Source organism: Cuculus canorus, chromosome 12 (assembly GCF_017976375.1).
Source record: "Cuculus canorus isolate bCucCan1 chromosome 12, bCucCan1.pri, whole genome shotgun sequence".
NCBI lineage: Eukaryota > Metazoa > Chordata > Aves > Cuculiformes > Cuculidae > Cuculus > Cuculus canorus.
In genome coordinates, this window is record NC_071412.1 from 5,546,193 (window position 1) to 5,571,051 (window position 24,859).

At 40.1% G+C, this 24,859-nt stretch overlaps 1 protein-coding gene across 4 annotated transcripts; it reads right to left on the bottom strand.

The window, feature by feature from the left end:
- Positions 1-7,622: 7,622 nt before the first annotated feature.
- On the bottom strand, positions 7,623-24,391 carry SLC30A4 (solute carrier family 30 member 4). 4 transcript variants are annotated; one of them, XM_054077590.1, is made up of 7 exons: positions 23,949-24,379; positions 18,491-18,637; positions 13,357-13,510; positions 12,878-13,085; positions 12,477-12,582; positions 10,680-10,814; positions 7,624-9,914 (listed from the first exon to the last, which is right to left on the bottom strand). In XM_054077590.1, the coding sequence occupies exons 1-7, from the start codon at positions 24,259-24,261 to the stop codon at positions 9,760-9,762; spliced, it is 1,218 nt and encodes a 405-aa protein (XP_053933565.1). In that variant the 5' UTR covers positions 24,262-24,379; the 3' UTR covers positions 7,624-9,759. The 4 variants fall into 4 exon arrangements, 2 of the variants coding, with proteins under 2 accessions (XP_053933566.1, XP_053933565.1); XM_054077591.1 differs by lacking the exon at positions 18,491-18,637 and having other exon boundaries at positions 7,623-9,914; positions 23,949-24,380; XR_008451851.1 differs by lacking the exons at positions 7,624-9,914; positions 10,680-10,814; positions 12,477-12,582; positions 13,357-13,510 and adding an exon at positions 15,194-15,380 and having other exon boundaries at positions 12,949-13,085; positions 23,949-24,391.
- Between the last annotated feature and the right edge of the window lie 468 nt (positions 24,392-24,859).

Genomic DNA, 24,859 nt, shown 5'->3' on the forward strand with positions numbered 1-24,859 from the left:
TCAATAATGGTAAATACTTAAGAATTGTCTTTCCATTTTTTTTAAAAAATCAAGTAAGAGTAATTCAGCTCATATACATAACCATGCATTGTCTTTCATTCACAGTTTTTTGTTCAATTCGTTAGCACATTAACATTAAGTTGGGTCCATTCCACTGAAAGATATTCCTTAATTGTGCTACTGCAGAAAAATAAAGGCAATATATTCTAATAATCCTGGGGGGGACTGTCTGTTCCTTACTCACTTCTATCAAAATCTCTCCTGCTTTGAGTAAGGGCTGTTCTTTAATTTGATTCATCTTGTTGTTTCCTTACAATAAAATGGCAAAATAACTCATTCGTGTTCTGTAAATCCAAAATCGAAGTGGTCTGGCAGCTTTTAATCATAAGCACTGTGAAATACCAGGATTTCTGTAGCCTGGCAGATGATGATAGTGGCAGGCTGGGCAACAGCAGTCAAACAGCGATTTTTTTTTCACTTGTGTTTTTAATTTTTCTTTTTGAATAAATTGCAGAATACAGTTTCTTTAAGTTCAAACTCGCTTAGCCCTCCCTTGGTCAGGCTCACGGCCCTCACTGACACCAGTGTTGCTGAAGCAGAGGCAGGAGCTGACAGCTCTTAAACTTGGGGCTTTATCACAGACATTGATTTTTAAAGTAGAGCTTCTTGCTGAAGTGGGAGGGAATCCTCCACAGATGCTGCTCGTACCAGACGTTGGCAGACTGAGGATCTACAGACTGGGGAGGAAAAATCAATAGGATACAGCACCAAAAATACTGTTAGGACCAGAGCTCTGTAGCAATCCAGTCAGCGTTGCCTAAAGGAACACACATTAAATGGTGCGGTCAGAAGGCAGAGCTGCCCTCCATCCCACCTTATGGTACTGCTGTTCTCAAGAACTCATTGGTTTTCAAGCCACTTTCTTGACTTCTTCATCTGCCTTTGGCACAGAACTGTATTTCATCTTTGGAAAGGGACTATGTAAGCAAGGAACACCCACCTTTATCTTTTTGATAGTCTGTTAACACAGATTTTTAATGGCACAGTGTTTGTGAAAAGCTGGAGTTCTTCATCTTCCTGTTTCAGTATTGTAGAATACGTGAATTTTTAATTGCAAAATTTATGTCGAGTCAACATGATGTCTTAACAGATGTGGTTTATTTCAGCACAATATTGTGCTGTGTGACCTATAAATGGCAAATAGGGGCAGCTGTGTTTGCAAACAGATGGGCTGAGAGGTCAGAAAACCCCTCAAGATTGAAAAATTTCTTAGGTGTAAATAAATGTGTTGGAGCTTTCAAATTTAGCAAAACTTTCTCATTTTTCATTTCCTGTTGTATCATTTCTTTAGTTGAAATAAATGTATTTGCAGTAGGTAGGTAACTAATAAACACCATCCTTGACCAGACTTGGTTGCTGCTGCACAAACAAGGAAGTAAATGCAGAAAATAGAGATCAGGTGTAATCCCTGGTAGTAAAAGGAAAATCTTACCAGTTTGCTAAAGAAAAGCAAAGTCATCTACATGTAATAAAGGACTGATCCACTGCATTGAAACAAAAGGAAAGCTGTATTTCTATTAAATCTTTTAATTTATTATGAATCATCTATTTAAGTGTTTCACTTAAGGATGCATCTCTCCCTCTGCTGTATAACTTGTTATATAATTCAGTAAAGTCTGAGGGGGTTTTTAATGATTGTTAGCATTATTAAATGATACGTTAGCATTATGCTGCCCTTCCTGTGTTTAGTTTTCCTCTTGTGAAGCGCTCTGAATGAAACATGCTATGATTAGAATTTGGCTTAAAGACAGCGCGATCCACCTAACTCCCAAAAGGAGAAATAACACAGCAAAATCCCAGTCATAATGACTTGCGGTTCTGTTCGTTGATTCTTTGCCAAACTCTCAGTCATAATTTTTAACGTTATAATACCATGTCATACAAAATAGATGAAAAAGAAAATCAGTTTGAAGTTATGGGAATGTTTTTATACTGATTTCAGGGGGGCGTGGAATTAATATAACAAAACTTGTAGGGTTTGTGTGTATGTACTAGTACGTGTTTTTTAATATTCTGCCTTCTTAAGGGACATAAAAACATTAGGGAGTCAGGCGTGGTTTTGCTCCCATTCCTGTATGTGTATTAGTTCAAAGAGGAAGCTTTTGTGGTATGCAAAACGGTGATTACAGAAGTTTCTGGTTGAGGTGTGTTGAGTGTATCACTTCTAGATAGGTGTAAAGGACAAAGGTATACACCCTCTTTGGGGAGTTCTTTGAATAAACAAAATCGATACCAAGGTCACAGATGGATTCGCTCAATAAAGAACCAAAGTGTTTGGACTTCCTGCCTGTTTTTAGAAACCCTCACAGCATCTGTTTGGCTGTACCACAGGTGTAACACATCCCTGAGTACGGAACACTGAAGCACAAAGGTAATCCTCTACCTAGAGGTCAGTATTTGTTGAAGCAATGTGTAGTCAGAGTTACAAAAATCAAAAGCTAAGAGAACTTCTTTACCTGTTGGACTTTTTTTCTTCTTCACTAGGTAGATAAAATTGAGCAACACTCCAATCTTCTTTTGATTTTTCTCTTGGCATCAGTAACGAAGGTATATGGTGTGGGTTAGATGGGTAAAACTTACCTTGCTTAAGAGAAAAATGACTTTAAAACCAGTCATCAGGCATCCTAGTTGAACTGCACAACAGATCGATCAGCAGATCAGTAAACAAAATCGGTATTGTCTTCATTTGTGACCACCACTATTTGGTCCAGAAACACAGGTGTGCTCCGTGGTTGGCTACGTGATCGTGTAATGGAGCCTCATGTTGTTCGGTTGCTCTCTGCAGGACCCATGTGGTCTGCCTTTATCTGTTTTCTTCGCTCCGTCCTCTTTTGTACACAAACACACCTGTGTTGTCATCAAAGTATGAACTCTGGGGAAAAAAACAAACTGCAGTACAAATACTCGTACTTAATCGTTGTAGTTGTTGGGCCTTTTGGGAGGATTTAATTTTGCTGCTACTCCTGCTCTGTGAGCTGCCTCTTTCTAGCTTTGGCAGCTAAAAGTAGGGACTATCTCTTGCCTCCGTCTTCCTTTTCAGAGCAACTTCAAACTTACTGAGTGTGGAAGAATAAAATTCTGCTTTCGTTGCTGCTTTGCAAACAGACTTAGTAGATTTGATGTAATGGGATATCCTGCACGGCTATCCACAAGGGAGCGTATCTAAATGTCTTCATTAACAGCACGTGGCCCATTAACTTTTGGTATGCAGGGCTACTTCTTTTAAATGTTCTGTGATAATAACTTGGCCTTTGCTCCGTGGCAAGTCCAAGCAGCCACGCTGCCTGAAAAGGATCATCATTTGTTCCGTCTAGGTAATATTTAAAGCAAGTATCTAAGCAGAAAGAAACCAGTGTGTGTAACTGGTTGAGCAATTTCTATTTCCAGTTGAAGGTGTGTGTCTTCTGCAGAGCTTAGAAAACCCAGAATTGCTTAATAGCGTGAAGAAAGGAAAGAAGACTTAACTGGAAGGAAGTTGTGGTTCTGAGTTCTTCAGGCTCTGTCATCTCTGTTTTTATTGCGTGAAGCCTGTTGAAGTAGATTAAAAGACAACATCGTACCAACCATTGCAGCAGTGTAAACACAGTTATATTCTACACTTATGTCTACATCTCCCTAATCTGAAACAAAATTGCTTCCCTCAGTCTATGGTTTTGATTGAAAGTGTCATCAGATCCTTTATAAAAAAAAAGAGTCAGTCAAGGGTGTTTTGAATGCAAGTACATTTTGTCCTAGAAACATGAATTTAGCCCCCAAAAGAAGCAGTGCTCGTGTTCACAGAAACAAAGGGCTTGCATGGTAACTTATATTGTTTACATCAATGAATGTAATTTGTTCTAATTAATTTCATATACCTGTAGCCACAACTAATTTCCACTTATACAATTTTTTTATTACTCGGAACTGAAGGGGAGGCATTTGAACGGCTTATTCCATCATATTTAGTGTATGCCTTTAAGAGGTATCTGATGCACTTCCCAGTAAATGATTGGCAAATCTGTGCTAGGTTTGTGCTTTTCTTTATTGCATCCATGATAAAGTGAAATCCCTTGTGTTATCCTTAGTAAAGATTAAGATTGGGGGGGTTTACTTACTAATAAGACACTTTAAGCATGTGAGACAAAATATCTTCTTTTGACCAAGAAATCTCAATAGCTTTGCTCACCACAAAAATCACTTTATTAACACTGGGACTACTGCACCACCTTCTGGGAAACTCGGGAAATGCCTTGAAGGATGTTCAGAGAGGAGAGTATTTATCTGTACAGTTTTGTGACTAAGTTCTTCTTACAGTGGGCTTAGAAAAAGGAGCACATGAAATCTATAAAAAATTAAGAGTAATGGCATACCAGCTTCAAATACAGAGCATCGTCTCAACTATGAAAAGGTTTATGTCGTCTCAAAAATCTATTTGAATTGAAAAAGGCTGTTACTAGAATTAAATAGCTATATTTAGATGCTTAAATCTCAACAGTTTATTTAGGGGTTTATTAGATAATTTCTCTGTTTGTGTTTTGGAAATAGAGTGCAGGGAGTTGGGTGCTCTTAGTGCACCTGAGAGAAAAGCAAATTTTTTGTCTGCTTGCCATCTGGCTGCTTTTATGTATTCATCAGCTGAAGCAAAACTCTCCGTGTGGATCAGTGCGGAGTTTAATGTGAAGCACACTGGACAGATGGCGTCAACTCTTTTCATGTACTTTCATGTTCTGGCTAATCACAAGGCTGGAAAAACAACTTACCTTTTCACCTAGTAAAATAGTAAAGAAATCATAAAGCATTCATCATATGGGTAAAATTGTCCTTGGGTTTATGAAATGGCTTTTTTTTCCCCCTACAGAAATTGATGCCATAAAAGGTGTAAATGCTTTATAACTGTAATAAAAGCAATCGAGTTGTTTTGTCCTGTACGTTTAGCGCTGTCAGTTTTCAAACGGTGCGATACTGAGAGGAAAAAAAGCAGAACACGATGGAGAACAGGAAAAAAAGAGATAAAAGAGCAAAAATATTAATGTGGATGTCATTATTTTGCAGCTGTAAAGACAGAAGGCAGGCACACATGCGTTCTGACAGCAGATGAATGTGGTAGCTGGAAAATGGAAAGGATCGGTATTTATTCTAGCAGCTCCCAAAGTTGTCAGGCGTTTCAGAGAATGAAAGAGCACATGTGGTCCTTCCAAGAACACTCAGTCATGGAGAATGGAATGAGAAGGGTAGAACAGAAGGGGATTTTCCAGCTCCAGAGCACAGGGAGTGTTGTTTAGTGCCCAGTTACAGAGCAGGAGGATGGAGCAAAGCTGGAAAGGGGATTACGGGTGGGGAAGGTGGATGACATCTAAGAGGATTTAGAGGCTCTCAGATTAGGTCTTCCATGTGAGTTTTTAGCAACTTAGTGGCCAGATTTCTTTTCATCTAGAGATAAAAGAGGAAACAGACTTTGGGCCAACATGTGTTTGACTAGAACAGGCCCTGTAAATCGTTTGGGGGTGTTTCATCCCCAGTGCTGCATGAGAAGCTCATCGTGACCATGTGAATGGCAGGTGCACTGGGTGCAAGCGGAGCGTTGCTGGTGAGGCTGCGGAGAGGACAGAGCATTGCAAAAAAACAAAGTGGGAGAAGCAGAAAGTGGTGGCATAATGCAAAACGCTGAGGAAATATGGTGTTTGAGCTAGCTGTGCTAACTGCTGGAAGAACTGATTGTGTTTGGAGCAACCAGCAAGAAAAAAGATACTGTTTACATGGATAGAAGGAAATGAGCGGAGTATTTACAGGGGATTGTCTCTTCCCCTTGAATCTCAAGGGAACTGGCGATGGACTAACTTATTGGAGTCTAGGAAGCTGCTGCAGTATGTGTCATGTCTAATTCCCCAACAGCCTATCTTCACTGATTATATTCTTGCAGAAAGAAATAATACTGTAGAGAGAAATAAAACTTAATGGCTCTGCTCTGTGCAGCACCAGTGCAGTGTCCTCATGAGTTTCTGCCAAAATACCAGAACAAAAGACTTACCGCTCATTAGTTGGTGGGTGTCTTTTGGGGTTTATGAAAAAACTCCTTTTAAATGTTAGCCTACTGCTTTTCTTAGTCATTCTGCCAGTTGGGAGTAATTGAATAATTCTGCAAGATTTATTCAGTAATCTGAGTAATTCTGCAAGAAAGAGCAGATATGAACAGTAATGGAAGTAATTGAAAACCAGATTCAGGTATGACATTTTATATGGCAATTCTGCTGGTCTAGAAAGAAATGCTGCTGGTATTGAGAGGGCTAAATGTCAATGCAATTGAAATAAAACAAAACAAAGAACTCACAGGATTACACAAGGAAAATATGCAGAAATAAAATAGGTTTCTGTTAATTTTCTTCTTAGGATAGGAACATTTCAGAATAGGAGTGGGATGTGAGGGTTTGCGGTCTACTCAGTATAAAAATGCTTTATTGACTCATAAGACTAAATTGTCATCAAAGCTGACAAGGAGAAATCTCTTCCCAATGCAGACTGGTAAAGGTGGCAGAACTTTTACAGGATTTTGGCTGTTCATCAGCCAAGTGCATTGCAGCGCAGCTCTGGAAAGCGGGGACACTAGCTGTGGAATCCTGCTCAAGAGAAAATCCCCTTAAGTAAATGCACGTTCATTTCAAGCAGGGGATTTTGTAGAAGAATAGTGTAAGAACGTGTAAAGTTTCTTAGTCACATGAAATAATCTGGTTGTGCTGCAGAGCTGCTTGGAAAGACGTGAGACCTAATTCTTAGTTATACTAAGGTCCCCTTCCTCTGTGTTAATATTTAAAATAAGCTTTTAATGTCCATAAAAATAACTTGTCTTCTTTTATATGTATTTATGCTTCCAGAGTACTGTTAGTATGTATTATATCATTAATTCCTGGCAGTTTGTTTGCAAATGAATATTATTTTCTGAATATTTATCTATCCTAACAAGTAAAAGCATTAATTATTTCTACTTGGTCATAGTTCTATTGGGCTCATTTATTCGATCACTTGGAATGTTATATGTGATAATATGCATATTCCTTTTGATGTTAATAGCAAATTAAGAATACTGGATTCTTACATTAAACATAGCAGTGCAGACAACCTGTGCCCTGAATAATTCATAAAGAATAAGAAAACGATTTGAGGTAGACCACACAGATAGAAATTTCCCTGTGAGTTTAGCTAGACCTTAAAATAGAGAATATATGCTTCAGAGTCTCCCTGAGCACTGATTATTATATTTTTTATTCTCATTTCTCATGTTGCCTTTTCTCTGAACTCCTTCCAGTCTGTTGACCTTGTTATCAAGGGCCCCTCATGAATGGATGTAGCACTTCAAGAATGTTTTGCCAGTTGCTTTATGGCTGATCTTTCACCACACTTTGTCAGCTCATATTTTCTACAGCACAATTATTGAATGGGAAATAACAAGACTTAAATTTTTCTGACTAAAGAGGGAGACCCAATTCCTTCTCCATCTCCAGACTGCCTTAAGCTTCAGTGTTCAGATATCTCAAAAAACAGCTGCTGTAAAAATCAAAGATAACAAGAGACAGCAATACGAATAAATATGACAACAATGTGAAGTTTAATTGATTTAATAAAACCCACAATAAAGCAACACGTTTCTGCTTTTTTCTTCAATTAAACAAGTGTGTAGTAAGTTATTAAAAAACTCCAAATACAATACAAGTCTACTGTAATTCAACTTCTAATTACATCAACTGTAAACCCCAATTTAATTAAAACCTATTTGAGTAGATGTGCAAAATACCTGTTGGTTGGTTGTGGCATTTTTCCAGTAAGTTTATAAGGATGGGATGCACATTTTTCACAACCTGTGATATGGCTTAATTAATGATAGTGTTCATAATTGAAGCATTAACTTCCCAAGTACAGCACGACTGTGCCTCTGAGCTGTACGTGCTCCCATGCTGTACTCGAGCGTTCCCGTTTCTTATCAGAACAAATATTATCCAGTGTTATGTGCACATTGTCCAAATTAATACTGTGCTGTCCATTTTCACCAATAAAAATGTGACCCCTACGTCAGAGAAGGGGAGAAAAGAAGCCAAGATCGTTGCCACCAACTGCAGGTATAAATCAGCCTCATGAACATGTGAAACCCTAGCAAGTTTCAAAATAGACAATAGCTTAAGTATTCACAGCTGAATATCACACTACCTATTACTGGGCGCAACTTGTCCTTTCTGATCCAGACAGAGACTTGCTTTTGATGTCAGAGGAAGTTCTGCAGGAAGATCAAAGTACAGAATAAGCGAAAAATATTTGAAGCAAAGTTCTTCCCATCTTCTGAACTTTGCAGGTCATATTCTTGTTGCTCTTAGCTCCACCGACGCAAATCACTTCAGAAGCAAATTGAATCTGAGCTTGAGGTATATGATAGCTTCAAGTCAGGTTTTACTGCCCTGTGTACATTCAAAGAACCAGGATTCCACCATGAGGCCAAGTTTTGGGGACTTTGAAGTGTCCAGATGAATAAATAAGTCTTCTCAAACTGCCTTGCCCCTCTGTAAGTAAGAAAAGGCCTTTCAACCTCTCTAGATTGTTACAAAATTGTTGTCCAACACCAGTAGGTTACTGAGTTTGCTTGGATTTTGCTTTACTCACAAAGCTAAGCAGCAGGGGACTGCTGCTGCAGCAGCACTCCCGTCAGGACACTGCCGTACCGTGCTCAAAGCAAAGCTGAAAGGGTCTGGGACCGAGGGAACATCTACTTCCCACTTTCCTGGGTTTTGCGCCGCTGGAGATTGTGTTTGAGAGTATCTCCACATAAACGTAGCTTCTATCACTTGACTTTTCTTTTAAAACAAACTAATCATGGAAAAATTATCAATTACAGGACATTTATTAATTATAATTAGACTGCATGCTAATCAACTGGCCTTTTAATGTGAATCAAATGTTGGTTTAGACATTCAAGATCATTAAAAATAAATTTATCTTACAAGTCAAAATGTAAAATAAATAACCTGTTTTTAATGGATAAACTCTACTCTAAAATACATTAAAGAGAACTGATCACTTAAAATACTTTGGGTCCACTGTTGGGTCTCTAGTTAAATTCCAGAAGTCTGGGCAAGGATCTTCCTGTCTGGATCTCTGTATGCCCAGATTAAAGCTAACTTTCTATTCTGGATACAGTAAATTCTGTGTTCTGCAATGTCTTCAGAAAGACAGTTTCCAAAAGAATTCAACTAGCACAGTATGTATTAGAGTGTAAGATACCACGTGAAAATCACTATTGCAAAGAAAGTGTGTAATGAATTCAGGGATCATGACACATTACGGAACTCTGGCATGATCAGCATCAGAGATTTTTAACTGAAATACTGAATACTGGACGCTCCATTTGGAGTGCAGGTACTTTGTGGTACGTAGTTATTAAAGAACAATATTGGACTGTAATTTGTGAGGTATCTGCAGAGCCACATTGCGGTTTGTAAACAATAACCTGAAAACAGCTTTATCTCAAAATCACAATTGAATAAACCAATACAAGGGAGAGAGTGAATACTTGTTCCGTGGGACAACCACTGCACTTTTTGCAGCAGCAGTTCTCCCGGCTGTGTGTTACATGGTACAAATCCACATATTAATGGTTTCTATCTGATCATTTTCATTTATTGCTCTCAGTCTTTGACTACAAGATAAAGAATAAGGCAGCAGTTCCCAAAACACATGAAATTAGGCACTGGAACTCTGACAACTTGCGCAGGTTTTGCTCATTTCCTGTTTGTAGCTCTGAAGCTGGACAGAGCATTTGTACATTCCAAAGGTGTTCAACAGCAGTTGTCGAGCCTTGGACTGAACTTCCTCCCATTTAGATGAACTACCAGGAACTAGAAAATCAAGAAAATAATTATTGATTTCATTCCTCAAGACACCTGTACAATCCAGCTGTTCTTGATTTTTATCAGTGGTACCAACTAGAATAATCTTTGTTTACACTCAGTTTAATATTGCTCTGTAGTCGCTATATCCAACCCAAGGAGACCTTATACGACCTTCCAGTACGTGAAGGGGCTACAGGAAACCTGGGGAGGGGCTGTTTACAAAGGCTTGTGGGGATAGGACGAGGGGGGGTGGCTCTAAGTTGGAAAGGGGAAGATTTAAGTTAGACCTAGACTCTCATTTTGATAAAACTGTGTGTTAGCACCCACCATCTCCTCAAAACAATGAGCTTTCCTACTAAGAATTAATATTCATAGTACTGTTAGATGTCTAAATTAGGATGTTTTGGCAAAATGCATTTCTTTTTTTCATATGTCAGATTGTTCCACATTAGAACTTCACCCTGTCTTTCCCTGGACAAAATAAGGGAATTTATTTCTGAGGAGAATTTTCTTTTTCCTACCCAAAGAATTTCTCTTCAGTGTTTCAGTATGAATACCTTCTTTGCACAGTTTTCATTTACACTGTGTCTTTCTGGATCAATGGGTTCAATACTTCACTGTACAAAGCCACGGTCCATGGTTTGTAAATTATTTTTTAACCCAAAAATGATATTTCCTGGTTCAACTTAAATAACATTATACAGAGAAAATGGAGATTTTTTTTTTCAGCACTCTACATTTAATTTAGAATTATGCTATCCAGCAGCGTACCTAGTTGCAAGTGGACTATGGCAGTTGTTTTTCCTGCAGTGAGAGACCAAACATTTAAATCTTCTATAGAATAAACATCTTCAATTTTCATCAAGTCTTCCTTAATGCGATCGACGTTTAAATGTCTTGGAACTCCTGTGACACCAAACACAAGATAAAATTAATTCTGTCTTTGCAAACTCTCGGTATCCTTTAAAATATCATGACAGATCTCAGTGTCAAACGAGTTTATATTTGTGCTGTTGGAAGTAGTAACTTCAAAGTTATCAATCAAGAAGATAAGCACACTGACATATTAAGTCCAGTATGGATACAGAAGTTGTCCAGGAATTGCAGTGTTGTCTCAAATGTAATTTGTCCTGTCCGGGATCCACTCTCTGGCCCTTTAGCTGTACAAAGGGCAGAATCAAAATTTTAGATTATGTGGCCTCAAAAACTACTACAAAAATACTGAATTAACTGTTTCTGGATAGTTTTGCTTCTATCGTAGCTTTTTACTGCTTATCTTCCAGTTTTATGGAGTTTGATTATATACAGTTTGAGGAGTTCAGGAACTTGCTTCTCATATTTCTTCGGAATCTTGAATGACTCCTCTCTGAACCTGATGCCTTACTGTCTCTTGAATTATATTAGTTCCAGTCCCATCTCTTTTGAAAGTTTAGTACCTAGCATTGTCTCAGAGTAAACAAAATTTTCCTTCTAGTGCAGACCATCAAAAATTATTTAGCTGATAATTATTTAATGTTATTATTTCTACAGCTTGTTTTTCCCCAGGAAACATGGGACTTAAATTTTGGTATCTCACATCATGCTACTGACAGATTTCCATGTTGCTTTATAAATGTATATTAAAAGCTAGAATCTCATTGCTTCTATTAGATAATAATGTAGTTTTTAATTTAGCATTCCTGGTATAATGATGAAAGTTAAGTTAAAATTGATCCTCAAAGCTGCTATAACTCGAAGGACCTTAATGTTGTAGCAGTAGCATCCAATATAAATGCAAGTACATTCTCTAGAGGTCCTGAATTTGAGTTGGAAAAATCCCCTAGCGTACATAAAGCCTACACAGCTAGGAGGGTGCAGATAAAACCCAGGATTTTTCTCCCATCTCTAATATCCTCACTTTCATAAGGCAACAGTGCTAGAACAAGCAGTAATAGTTGGCATGTTAGCTACGATAATGCAAAGGATGTTGCTGGTACCCTTCCCTCCAAGTCACTACATGAGATAAGAGTTTTCATCTTATGTTCAACTTTTCCTTTCTTCTGTTTTAGTTCTTTTTACACCACTCTCTACTTGTAGCTTCCTCTATGGTAACAACAGAAGCACAAAAGTAACACAACAGCACTCGTGGAAAAGGGGAAGACAAGATAGGCAGAATCACCCATCCAGCCATTTGGCCTAAGCTTGTTTCCTGCTCTTACACGCATCCACATTCACTTTAACTTTACCAGTAATTAAAGTCCAAGTGTGGGACTGAGTGTGGGAAATGTTCACTTAGTTTAGTCAACAGCCACTGCAGGAAGTTCTGTGGATTTCACTTTATCAAATCCTGATGCTAAAGTGTGAACGGAGCGAGGACTTGGGTCATTCTGACCACAGTCAAGGACACCAACAGACGGCAGCACCTCAAGATAAGCCATCAAGAACCAAACAGACTAAGGTGGCAGGCAGGAGGAACAGGACGCCAGACACAATCCACTTTGTTAGAGATGGTGATTGTGAGGTCAAACAAATGCCAATGCTCACTGGTATTTGACGTGCAAAGTGCTGCAGACTGCTCACAGATCTTACCTTCCAGAATAATTACTCCTGTGTCCCGCAGAATTCGAACTGTTGTCAAAACCACGAGTATGGAGAATATATATGTACATATAGGATCAGCAATCTTGTATTCTGGCTGCAAGGGAAGTTCCAAAGTGTTAAAGGATAGATGAAAATAAGCTCATTTATAAAAATGTGACTCCTAAAATCCAGTTACTTCTAGCTCCAACTTTCATGAATATTTCTTTTTGTTTGAATAGTTACAAAACACATCATAGAAATTCTTTGCTTATTTTTCACTAATGTGTGCAGCTTGTAAGAGAATATCACTAAGTGTATTTTTTAATAACTTACAAAAACAAGTCCCTATTTAATTTAATCATCAAAGCTGAAATTTCATAAATTCCACCGTGGCTCAAGCCGTTCCTTACCTTGAAGCGTATGATGTATGCAGCTATGAGCACGCCAATGCTTTGTACCAGGTCCCCAAGGGCATGTACAAATGCTGCTCTCACGGCAAGGCTGCTGTGACCATGGCTACTGCTGTGGGCTGGGTGAGGAGCGTTCGACTGAGGTACGTGAGAATGAGGGTGGGAGTGGGAGTGAAGGTGGCCAGATTGATTCAGCAAAAAACCCATTCTGAAAGTGAAAGAAGAAAAGCGCTCCAAGAAACAGGCTCTCGGGTTTGGTGGGTGGGTTTTTTGTTGCCTTTTTTTTTTTTTTTCTTTTTCTTTCCTTTTAAACAAAAGAATTGAAAAAGTAATACTCGGTATCATTTTTTGTCTTATTTATGAAAATGAGGAGATCCAGAAACATTACACCCCATGAGAAAGTTACAGGCCACGAATGAATTAGCAGCTTATTCAGAAATACATTTATGACCGTTAATGGAGAGAAAGGGAGGTCTTACATTAAGTTAACCGCAACACCAACAGCTGCTGTAATCAGCATGATATCGCCATTTATTTCATAGTCCATATGGATAGTTCTTTGAACAGCTTCATACAAGAGGAATGCCATAAGGATATAGACCAGCAATACACTGATGATAGCTGACAATACTTCTGCAAACAGAAAGGAAACAACATTACAAAAGCGAGTCTTGGATCTATTTCTATTTCCAAATTAAAACATGGACAAAGCCTTAATTATTTTCATTATTTTGTGAGTATTATGACCCTAATGCATGACTAACAAATTGTGCGGTAAATAAAACTCATAAAATAGGATTTAAAAAAGGAGCTTGTTCTAATCAACTCCTTCACGTTTCCCTGTCACTACATCCCCCCAGTTATATTTTCTCGGACAACTTCTGCACAGGTGATGATTCTGACTTCTTCAGACAACCCAGCATTTTTGCCTGAGAAGTCACAAAGGCCCTGCCCAGAGGAGAGGGTGATGGGTGATCTCAGGCATCACCAGCCCATCTATAAATAAGAGAAAGCTTGATTTCAAGTGTCCACCTTATTAGGCTGGATTTAAAAATGACTTTTCTTTATCCTTTTGTATTTAGAATGGAGAGAAAAAAATGATAAAATTGTTAAGGAACTGAACAATGCAAACTTGTCAGATGTATGACTCCTATGCTTCTTGACATATGTGTACATACACGTTACTTATTGCAGACTTCAGCTATGAAGGATTGCTTAATGTAAGTTTCTGTAATATGCTGTTTTAACATTATCTAATGTTTACCAACGTTTACTTGTATTTCACAAAAGTAAGAGCGTTATGACCGACACTTTGGTGTAGAACTTTTATCTGATCAGCAGATGTAAATGAAGAGAAATTAGGAAGTTGAGAAAAAAATAGTATTCCATTGTTCTGCATCTTCTGCTGCCACTTACATCTGTGGGAAGTGGTTACAGCTTTCTACAAGGTTCCTACTGTTCTGATGTGAGCTAAATAGCCCTGAATATTTCATGAGTCTGGACTTCAGTGCTGTCTGCCTTAGTGCCCAAGTCATGAAACTGGGCTGGTAACAGTCTACATAAACCTGACGAGGATGAGTCCACACTGCAGTTTTAAGATCCTGCTATAAACAATACAGGTATTTACAAATGGGTCGCTAGATTCCTTTTAACATAAACATAATTTCACCCTCCAGCTTTGCGTTCTGAAAACGCTTGCCTTGCTGCAGCTGAAACCTTAAAAAAGAAAGAAAAAAGAGAGAGAAGAAGGGAAGGTACCTGACAGAGAAAATACTATCCCAGTCAAAAGACTGTTTCAGTTACAAGCGAGTAAATACGGGGCTTTACAAAAAGCACGGGGAAAATCTTAGTGGTAGCTCTACTGGACTGCCTGTCAATCCACAGCCAGGCCTGAGGAATCTGTAATCATTATGCATAATGCTCGTTACTGTCACTTGCCAGATGGGATCTGAGCCTTCCTGTATGATTTCAAAGATCAGAGTTGGAATTAATTTACTTGGAACTGTAATGGTTGTTGTTTCATACGTTGCCCTCATTTATTCCACAATAAGAGCAAAATTTTGCTCTTGGCTGCGCCATTGCTCTTAGAACATTGATCTGAGAATTAACTCATTTCTCCCTCTGCTTTCAATCTGTCAGCGTGCACTACAACTTTGGTTACTGCAGAAGATGTAATTTCTAACACTGGACTGCCTTAATCTTATTTGTTGCATATTACAGTCAAAAACATGCAGCTACGTAAGCATTTTAATATCCAAAAATCATTTGATCCATACACTGAATTTTTAATATCATTATGGGAGAAGAAACTCACACCAACGCGTTCAGCTGTTCGGTAGCGTGTCAGTGCCTGGATGAGCACCAGCATTACCAGGCAGTAACAAGGCTCTGAAAAGCAACTGTCACAATCTCAGATGATTTCAGAGCAACATGAAAATCCTGGAAATATCCATGCAAGTGGTAGCGTTCTTTACAAAGCAGGCAGACAATTCAGAGCAACAGCCTTGAAAAAAAATAATACATTGCTTAGAAGGTTCCTAGAATGCTTTTTAAAAAATCTGTGAAGCTATAGCAGATCAGCGTTTACCAGAGAAATAATGTTTTGTGGTTTTCCAATCTAAAACCATGTTTTCTGCAATGGAAACCAGTGTTTCCCTTGCAGTTTCTTTCACAGAGTCATCAACATGTCAGCATTATAGATTTGCACTGAGATCTTTCATTTCTTGTGAACTATGCACTGTCTCAGAGGACTGACTGGTCTTGTTGTCTCTGCAGCAATGGAAAAATGCCAGGTTCTGTATCTATGCTTAAATCTGCCCAGCGTCTTGCTGAGAAGGAGGTATCTCCATTTGGTGGTGAAACAGAACTATTTTCGGCTTCAAGAACATAATCCTTTTTAGACTTGACTGCAATTTCCATTATTTTGTCTTCACTTCTCTAAGCCACTCCTGAATCCGTCAGCTTCCTTTTTGCCACTGAAAATGGAATAGAACTGAAGATGGAGCATACATATTATGCACTCAAAGAGAATTCAAATAAAATAAAGCTAGTGCTAATTTCCTTCTGGAATATGACAAGACAACTAATAGGTCTGTTGTATTTACCATGCAGTGTTCATGGGAACAAGATTGAAAATTCATCATTCTGCAAACAAAAGTCATAATGAGCACCAGAAAGCTGTTTGTTAGAATGTTTTCACGTTTGCTGTATGTGTAGATTGTCTTAAAACTTAATGCAAAGCAGGTCAGTGATTAGAGAGTTCTTGCACATATCCCCTGCTTTAAACAAATGCTCCACATTTTTTCTGTGACAGATGTTCAATCTGTACCTTATTTTTAACATTCTGTCATGTTTAAATCTCTCTCTCAGGAAACTCAAGCTATTGTTGAGCTCATATTATTTGCTGACGAGCTCCTTACATACAGGTTATTTGGAAAAAGGTGTTACAGTGAGGATATATCCAAGAAGCAGCTTTGTTCCGTTGCCACTATTCACTGAGGTGTGAAACTGGGCCCTCAGGCCACGGTGTTCAGATTGGGTGTCTAAAATCAGGCAAATAAATTTCACAAATGTGACTTTGAGAGGGAGTAGAGTCATTCTGAACCGCCTCAGCCAAGGTTTGGGGGTCTCTTGCAGGGCCTTTATCCACTTCTCCTTCCTCCCTCCTACCCCTGGCTCTAGCTGTCCTCCTACAGATCTGTGCTGCTGCCACTCACGCAGAATGTCTGAGGTAGAAAGGAATCCCTGGAGACTGTGTAGTCCTGCTCAAAGCAGGGTCAACTACAGCCGTTTGCTGAGGGCTGCATCCAGTTGGGTTTTGACTATTTCCAACTGCGGAGGCTCTGCAACCTATTCTAGTGCTTGACCACTCAGGGGTTTGTATTTGCAACCTGCTATGGAGCCTCAAATTAATTCACTGAAAAGTCAGTGAAAATTTACAGAACTGAGTAAGATTTTAATGATTAAATAAGTTTTGTTAGTTTTTCTTAAGATTAACTCCCATTTTAAGCTAAGCCAGGACATGTTCAATGTATGTGCTATTTGGTTTTAAAAAAACTTACAAAGACATATAAACTACTCAAAACATTTTGAAATAGGGTTAAAGTACATATAAATGCTAGCACACATCCTTCTGGAGAGTATGAGCAAATGCCAGCGGCAGACCTGCAAGGTCGGGTTTCAGTATTAGGTGAGCTGCTATTGCAAAATTAAAACTTCTTGAAAGAAAAGCTTGTAATGTGAAATGCTGACATTGATAATGCTTTCTTACTAAAGCCCCAAAGACCTTTGCTAGTGTAGAGTTATGCATTCATGCATTAGTGACTAACTGATGACAAATGACTAGGAGTGATGGAGTTGTTGAATTCTGCCGCTGTTCTAGCAGCCAAAGAATTGCAAATAATGACTACACAAGACTTAGAAATTCCTTGAAAACCAAACACTATTGAAAGCACAGAGCAGGGGTAGCAAACGGTAACGCTAGAAATGATCTATTTCATGAAACATAAAGGTTGAAGGTTTTCATAAAACGTCTACAAGATCTGCAGCTGTATATTATGAGTTACTATATCCAGTTAACAACCACATGAAAACACCCTTTATCATCATTACGTTTCCAATGTGAATTGACGAATCCTGAAAATACATTTCCAAGGTTTAGTACATAATTCTGTTTACGCTTCTTTTTACAGACACCTAAAATGGGCAGAGATTAAGTAACTTAAACTGCAAAGCATGGGACATTTCCACCTTTGCTTTGTGTCATTTGGGGATTGCAGAACACCAATTTATCCGGCTTCTGGTAAGGCAGAGCTCTCTAATAATAAACTCTAGAGGAGCTTTCAGTTCTGGAGTAAGATATCACTTTTCTCATTGAATGCAACCTTTTTCCACTGTCGTAATTCCACTGAAGTCGATGGGCAATAATCTGTTGTGAACAACTGACATACAGATCCAGCACCAACAAGCTCCTCAGTGCGTCACAGCAGCAGTAACTGTGGTGCAGCAGTGAGTGACCAAAGAATGTGTCCCACTTTTGCTGAGCAGCCTCAATTCCAAAGCACAAAGATGGACTGGGGCCTGACTAGTAACTACAGATGGGCTGTGAAGCACAGCTGCATATCCACTCTTGTCCTTGCTGGGGACAGCTTCCCTCCTCAATCCTTTTTAAAGATCTTTAGGCCTTGGTTCATTTGTAGGAAGTTGTATTTACAATGTCATCATGTATCCACTTCCCATATATAAAGAGGAAGGTTAGGAAGATGAATCAAGCATTCATAATTTAACTTTGAATTTGCTAAGTTTTAGTTTCACAGAGATGGCAAGACTCATCCTGTGCCCAGTGAGTGAACCTCTGTCATCAAACTTCACTTGTAGCCAAGGTGTAAAATTTAAACAATAAATTTTTATTATCTGTTCCCTTGTAGCAACACAACCTATGTAGCGGATCCACAGTGGCCAGTGACAGGGTGTTCCTTTCAGCATGTTAAACTCAAGAAAACTTTTACATTTGTTGCTATTTTCTTTCTAGGTACCTATTCTTCTAAAATTAGGTTATCTTTATAGTTGTTGCTTAAAATACTCTGCTAATAGCAAAAGCTGATATCTACTCACCTAAGCGATGAAATCCAAAAGTGAACCTCTTTGTGGGGGATTTTGCAGAGAGCCAGAGAGCAAGCAGAGTCAAAATAATACCACTAAGGTCAGTTAACATATGAAGTGCATCTGTCATAATTGCTAGGCTGTTAGCAACATATCCACCTGAAAACAAAGTTGAAAGTCAGGATGTATGGCATTAATGATTCTAGATAATAGCCTCTTGGCATAGCTTACAGTTATTTATTTTCAGAACACTGCATTAAGCGTATGAGAGCCCTCTCATGATCACTAAACAGGGGGGGTCGCCATTACAATCAAAATGCCATGCTATGATTTAAAGCTACCATAGTCAGAAGTGCAGTGAAGTGTGCTTTCTATTAAGAGTAATATAGAAAGGATTCACTCCCATTATTCTCACAGAGACTACTTGCATTGTAACATCTACAAGATCAGGCCCAAAATAGTTTTTTATCTCTTCTCTATATATTATTGCATATGTTTTTAATCAGCAGATCCTTTTATTAAGCTACATCTGTTAATTATTTCAACATTACGTAACGGGGACAAAATCTAGTGATTCAATGGCAAGGAAATTTACCCTGCTCCCTCTTTATTTTTATTACATTATCTTTTAACCTTCATCATTCCCTGTCCTAGCAGGGGTGTACAAGTTCTGCCAATATATATTGCAGACAATGACTTTCACTTGCACAGCATTTTTCTTGTGTACTTGCACAGTATTTTTTCTCATAATTATGAGCTGCATTGAGACAAATAACTTCAGATCAAAGGTTAATACCTTTGTTCCAATTCAACTGCTAACACTGGTATGGGATGAGTGAGAGTATTAAACAATGCGCCTCTCTCTTAAGCATCCCTTATCCAACGGGGAATCAAGGACAGGCTGTGTTATCTTCCATATGTATGAAGGTAAGACCATTTTCTCAGAAGAGATCGCATATTTAGTGTTAGCTCAGCTATGATTTAGTTTCTCTTCACACCTTGAGATCGTCATTCAGCCTGTAAATTCTACTAAACAAAACAGGCAGCTGGTCTGCCATTTGGCGAGCTTGAGGCTCCAACCAACAATTCAAGTAAAGGTATCTTCATATGCAATGAAACTGCGTGTGGGTGGGGGGTGTGCACAGACAGAGCTCCACTCCCTTCCACAGCCAAACACAACAGCGTGGCTGGCACTGTAGTACTGCTTACATTGCAAGAAACTACCAAATACACCCCATCTCAACCAGTTCCTTTCCTCCACGGCCCCCTTTCAGTTGTTCCTAAGTTTCCAAGTCAAATTCTTCTGAGGCTGAACTCTTCCAAAGAGTTCACAGATCAGAAATAATAAGATTTTAACATTTTGAAATTCAGCAGCTTTTTGACTAAAAATGAGTTATATCCTTCCTTTCTGAATTGTGTTCTCATAATTTAAAGAAATACAACTTAGAACGTGCAACTCAGTCTCTTTTACAGTCAACACAGAAGAAAATAATTTATATCTAAAGACATTCAGTTCAGTAGTTTATATGTATGATCATTTTGAGTATGTATGTTAATTCATATGGATGTGTTAGTTCTGAGCATCACTTCAGTCTAAGATGAGTCAATTCTATTTCAGCTAGTCTCGCACTTTTAAAGACCAAAAATAAAATCTAAAGAAGGATTTCAAGTACTGAAGCTAATCATGATGCAGCATGTGGATTAAGAAAAAATAATTGAGATTAATGAAATTCTGAAATCTAAGGTTCTCTGTTTCCAAGTGTATTGGTTCATTGCTTGGTTAAAGGCACTTTAACCAAGGGCTTTAACCGAGGGCTCTTTAAACGCGACTGGCTTCTTGTTAAAAAAAAAAAAAAAGACATCTATAACCTTTACAGATAGACAGCTTGATGGCTCACCACTGTTTTCAGCAACCCACGAAGGACAGCAGTCCTCCTCATGGATGATCAATCAGATGTTTAAATATAACTGAAAACATCATAAACCTGTCCAAAAAAGCTATGTTTTTCATTTCTTGAAGCAAAATGGTTCCTACAAAGTGTAAGCTGTTATCCAACTTTTAGAGTGACTGTTCATCAAATTAAACAACAAACAGTGAGGTGGGCTGGGGTAATGAGCTTGGCTCTCCTCTACTATGCCAATCAAGATTTCAGAAAAAAAGCTGCAGAAACAAGATTTCCTTCATCTTGACATTGGTAACAGACAGCAGAAAGATTTTTACTGAACAAATTAATTGTCTGACAGAGACTTCTGCCTTTTTCTCAGAAACTCAAATCTGTCAAAGATCACAGAAAGAAGTCAGTTAAAATGTCCTATATGATCAAAGTTTCCCAAATACCTGAGCTACGGATCCATTTAAAAGTTCCAAAATCTGAATCCAACCAGACAGAACACAATACAGGTCTGGAGCAAAATAAATTCAAACAGGTAGGGCACTGACCCAGAACTTGAGGACTCCATCCTTAATTACTTTTTCTGCTGCTGATTACTTGTCCTGTGACAATTCATTCAGGTCAAGATCCATGAAAGTACAGAGACACCCAAGTCCTCTCTTTATTCTCTGTGGAAGCTGGATACCTGAATATCTTATGCATCTGGCCCTTAGTGCTGTCTTCCTCAGTGCTCAAACAATGAAACAGGACTGGAAATAGATATAAACCTGCAGAGGATGACCCCACACTACAGTAGGAACGTTCTGAACAGACAAATCATTACCCCAAAGCTGAATCTGCAGAAGTCCTGGTTCTAAGGGAACAGTGATGTGACAGTGATGAGGAAATATTTTTACTCCCGACACCTGTTCTCCCTACACCAGCTATGGAAAGGTTTACAATAGTGTTCATCAGATCCAAAGCCCCCAACAGATACACTCTTAGTGACTCCAGCATAAAGCTGCCGACAGCTCAGAAACGCTATTCAGTAAGGGGCCCTTCAGATGAACTAAATTCAGCATGTATCAGAGCTCTGATATGAACACAATCAACAACTCACATTCCTGAAATAAGGCACCAAATAAAACTGGCGCAGATCCAGTCAGTATTCTGGTCTCTGAAAATGGACCATTTCTCCTAGGGATTTTTTTCTACAGATGTGAGACAATCTGTATTATTAATACTCAAGCAATAATTTTGCTCCCTATCTATCTTGTAGAAGCTCTCTTAGCGATATAATTCACAATGGTCCTAGGACAAGTGGTCCAAGAGCATGAGCTCACTTCACAGAAGCAAACATCTGATCTTCAGTCATTACTGATCAGGTTTGTGTAGGTGCAGAGGATGATGTAGGTCCCATGTTAACACACCTAAGGCATCTCTGGTTCTACTTCCAGAAAGCGTTTGCAACTTGATCTCTTTTTTTTTATCCTAGTAAAGTATGGTAAATAATTCATCTGATTAGCTCAGATTTAGACTTGTATGCTAAAATGAAAGCAATTTGAAAGCAATTTAAAAGCAATTAATCATTATAGTTGCTATCAAGACCTGGCTCAGCCTACACGTCAATGTACTGGCACCACGTAATGCTCCCCACTACTTTACATCAGGGGAAGGCATGCAAGGCAGTTTACGCGTTCTTCAGGAGGCTGAGGAGCACCCAGTAGGCAGTTGTCCTGAATGGCGTGGATGTATCCAAAAGACAGATGGTAACAGTATGCTGACAATAAACTGATAAGTGAACAGAGATTGAAAGATAAATACTGTCCTTTTTAAAAACTATTAGATAACGGCAAAGGCTTCATGCTTAATATCTCATCTGTACATCGAAAAGACCTTCAAATTTAGGTTTATTTCAAGCCTATGCTACTATAGCCTATTACATAAAGCACAGTCGTTAGGTACAGGCTGCTGTATAGTGCACAGTTTCTCTTCAACCTGAAGAGCAAACAATAGCATGCTTTTATGAGAGCAATCAAAGCTGAACTTAAGCACAAGATTCATTCTGACCAACAACACTCAGATACTCATATAGGAACAAATTTCCAAGTAAAACCCACCATACTTCTGCCAAGTACTAACAAACAAAAACCAGAGAGAATTTTACCAGGCTTCTTGGTATTGTTACATGCTGTAATGAGAAGTGTTAAAAGTTGACTTTGATCATAAGGTTTATGTCTGGATGCAGCATATGGTAGTCCAGAGCAAAGAAGGACATTGGGAAGTTGTCAAGAGAGTGGCTTCTGCACTGGGTTGTTATTTATAGCTCAGGATTTGTCTTTTCAGTTGTAAATAACAGGGTGTATTGCTGTATCTTGTGAATAAGGACAAACAGCTCCCAATGTTGGTTTTGTTAGTATGGTAAATGTCAGACTTACAAACTGTATTTCCCCCTTCTCCTCTGGTTGGAAACGCAGCAAGATTTTACAGCAGTAATTAGAAAAAAAACAAAGATGAAATTACTCATCTTCTTTTATTTATATCAGTAGTGAAATGCTGCTTCTCCCTTGCCAAAAACACATTACAAACTTAAAGGAGGGGAGAAATAAAAAGCCATCAAGCATATTGAAAAATATATTTTATGCCACTGAGGGGTACTGATGAGATTCAGGGAACTAAACCTGCAAATTACTCTTTCTGGCACAGAACACATAGGTGGACCTTGCTCCTCCTCACTCTCTGAACTTGCAGCTGCTCTGCCTGTTATAAAATCATAGAATGGTTTGGGTTGGAAGGGACATTGGAGATCATCTAATTCCAAAGACCCTGCCATGGGCAGGGACACCTCCCACCACACTAGGCTGCTCAAAGCCCCATCCAACCTGGCCTTGAACACCTCCAGGGATGGGGCAGACACAGCTTCCCTGGGCAACCTGGGCCAGTGCCTCACCACCCTCAGCGTGAAGAAATTCCTCCTTATGTCTAGTCTAAATCTGCCCCTCTCCAGTTTATACCCATTGCCCCTCATCCTGTCACTCCAGGCCTTTGTAAGCAGCCTCTCTCCAGCTTTCCTGTAGCCCCTTCAGGTACTGGAAGGTCACCATAAGTTCTCCTCGGAGCCTTCTCTTCCCCAGGCTGAGCATCCAACCTGTACCTCCAGGGATGGGGCAGCCACAGCTTCCCTGGGCAACCTGGGCCAGTGCCTCACCACTGTCATAGTGAAGAAATTCTTCCTTACGTATAGTCTAAATCTGCCCCTCTCCAGTTTATACCCATTGCCCCTCGTCCTATCCCCACAAGCCTTTGTAAACAGCCCCTCCCCAGCTTTCCTGCCGCCCCTTCAGGTACTGGAAGGTCGCTATAAGGTCTCCTCAGAGCCTTCTCTTCTCCAGGCTGAACAACCCCAACTCTCTCAGCCTGTCCTCACAGCAGAGGTGCTTCAGCCCTCCCTGACCACCCTTGTAGCCTCCTCTGGACCCGTTCCAACAGCTCCATCTCCTCCTTACGCTGAGGATTCCAGAGCTGGAGGCAATACCCAGCTGAGGTCTGACAGGAGCGGGGCAGAGGGCAGCGCCCTCCCTCCGCCGCCTCTCACTCACCCACGAGCTCCCCGGCCATGAAGAGCAGGTAGAGGAGGGCGGCGAGCGCCAGCCGCTTCTTGGCCCCGCTCTGCCCCGAGCGCTCTCGGCGGCCGCGGCAGCCGCTGCAGGGCCCGGGCCGCTCCCCCGGCGGCTCCTCGGTGGCCTCCGAGCCCTCGTCCGACACCACCACCCGCAGCTTGTTGAACCGCGGGAACTCCTCGTCCCCCGCCTCGTCCGAGAAGTCGAAGGCGCTGGAGTCATTGAGGAACGGCGGGTCCTGGCCGCGCCGCAGCACCGACCTGATGCTGGCCCACAGCCCCGGCCCGGCCATCGCGGCTCAGGACGCGGCCCCTACATCGCCCCGCGGCCGCCGAGGAGCCGCCGCGGCCATGGGCGCTCCGCTCCGCCGCCCCCGCGCCGGCACCCGGCAGCCCGCCGCCCAGCCGCACTGCGCCTGCGCCGCCCGCCCGACCGCCGCGGGTTCGAGCCCCGCCGCCGCTCCGGTGGGCTGTGCGCATCCTGCACGCGGCTGCGTTGGAGCAGAAATACCGTGCGAAGCACAGACTTAACCAAAAAGGCCATCGAATCACATATGATCTGCCAAGAGGCAGCTGGGTTCGCCTCCACTGGAAGCCCCAGCCGCATAGTTCCATCCTCAGGTGTTGGTTTTGCCTTGTGGAGCAGTTTTCCTGCCTCTCCCTGTTGAAGGAAGAAATGCATTGTTATAAGTGATTAATATAACTTATTATCTGTTTGAGTGTTATGCGTGAGAAACACTCATTCACTGGTAAATCATTGAAAAGGACAAAGTCTTTGAAGCAACGGCAGTAATGTTTTTATTCTACAATTCAGGGCTGAATCAAATGCCCTTCTAAAGAAGACATAATGTCTTACAAAAGCAGTGGGTATATGTACTAGACTGAGACGAA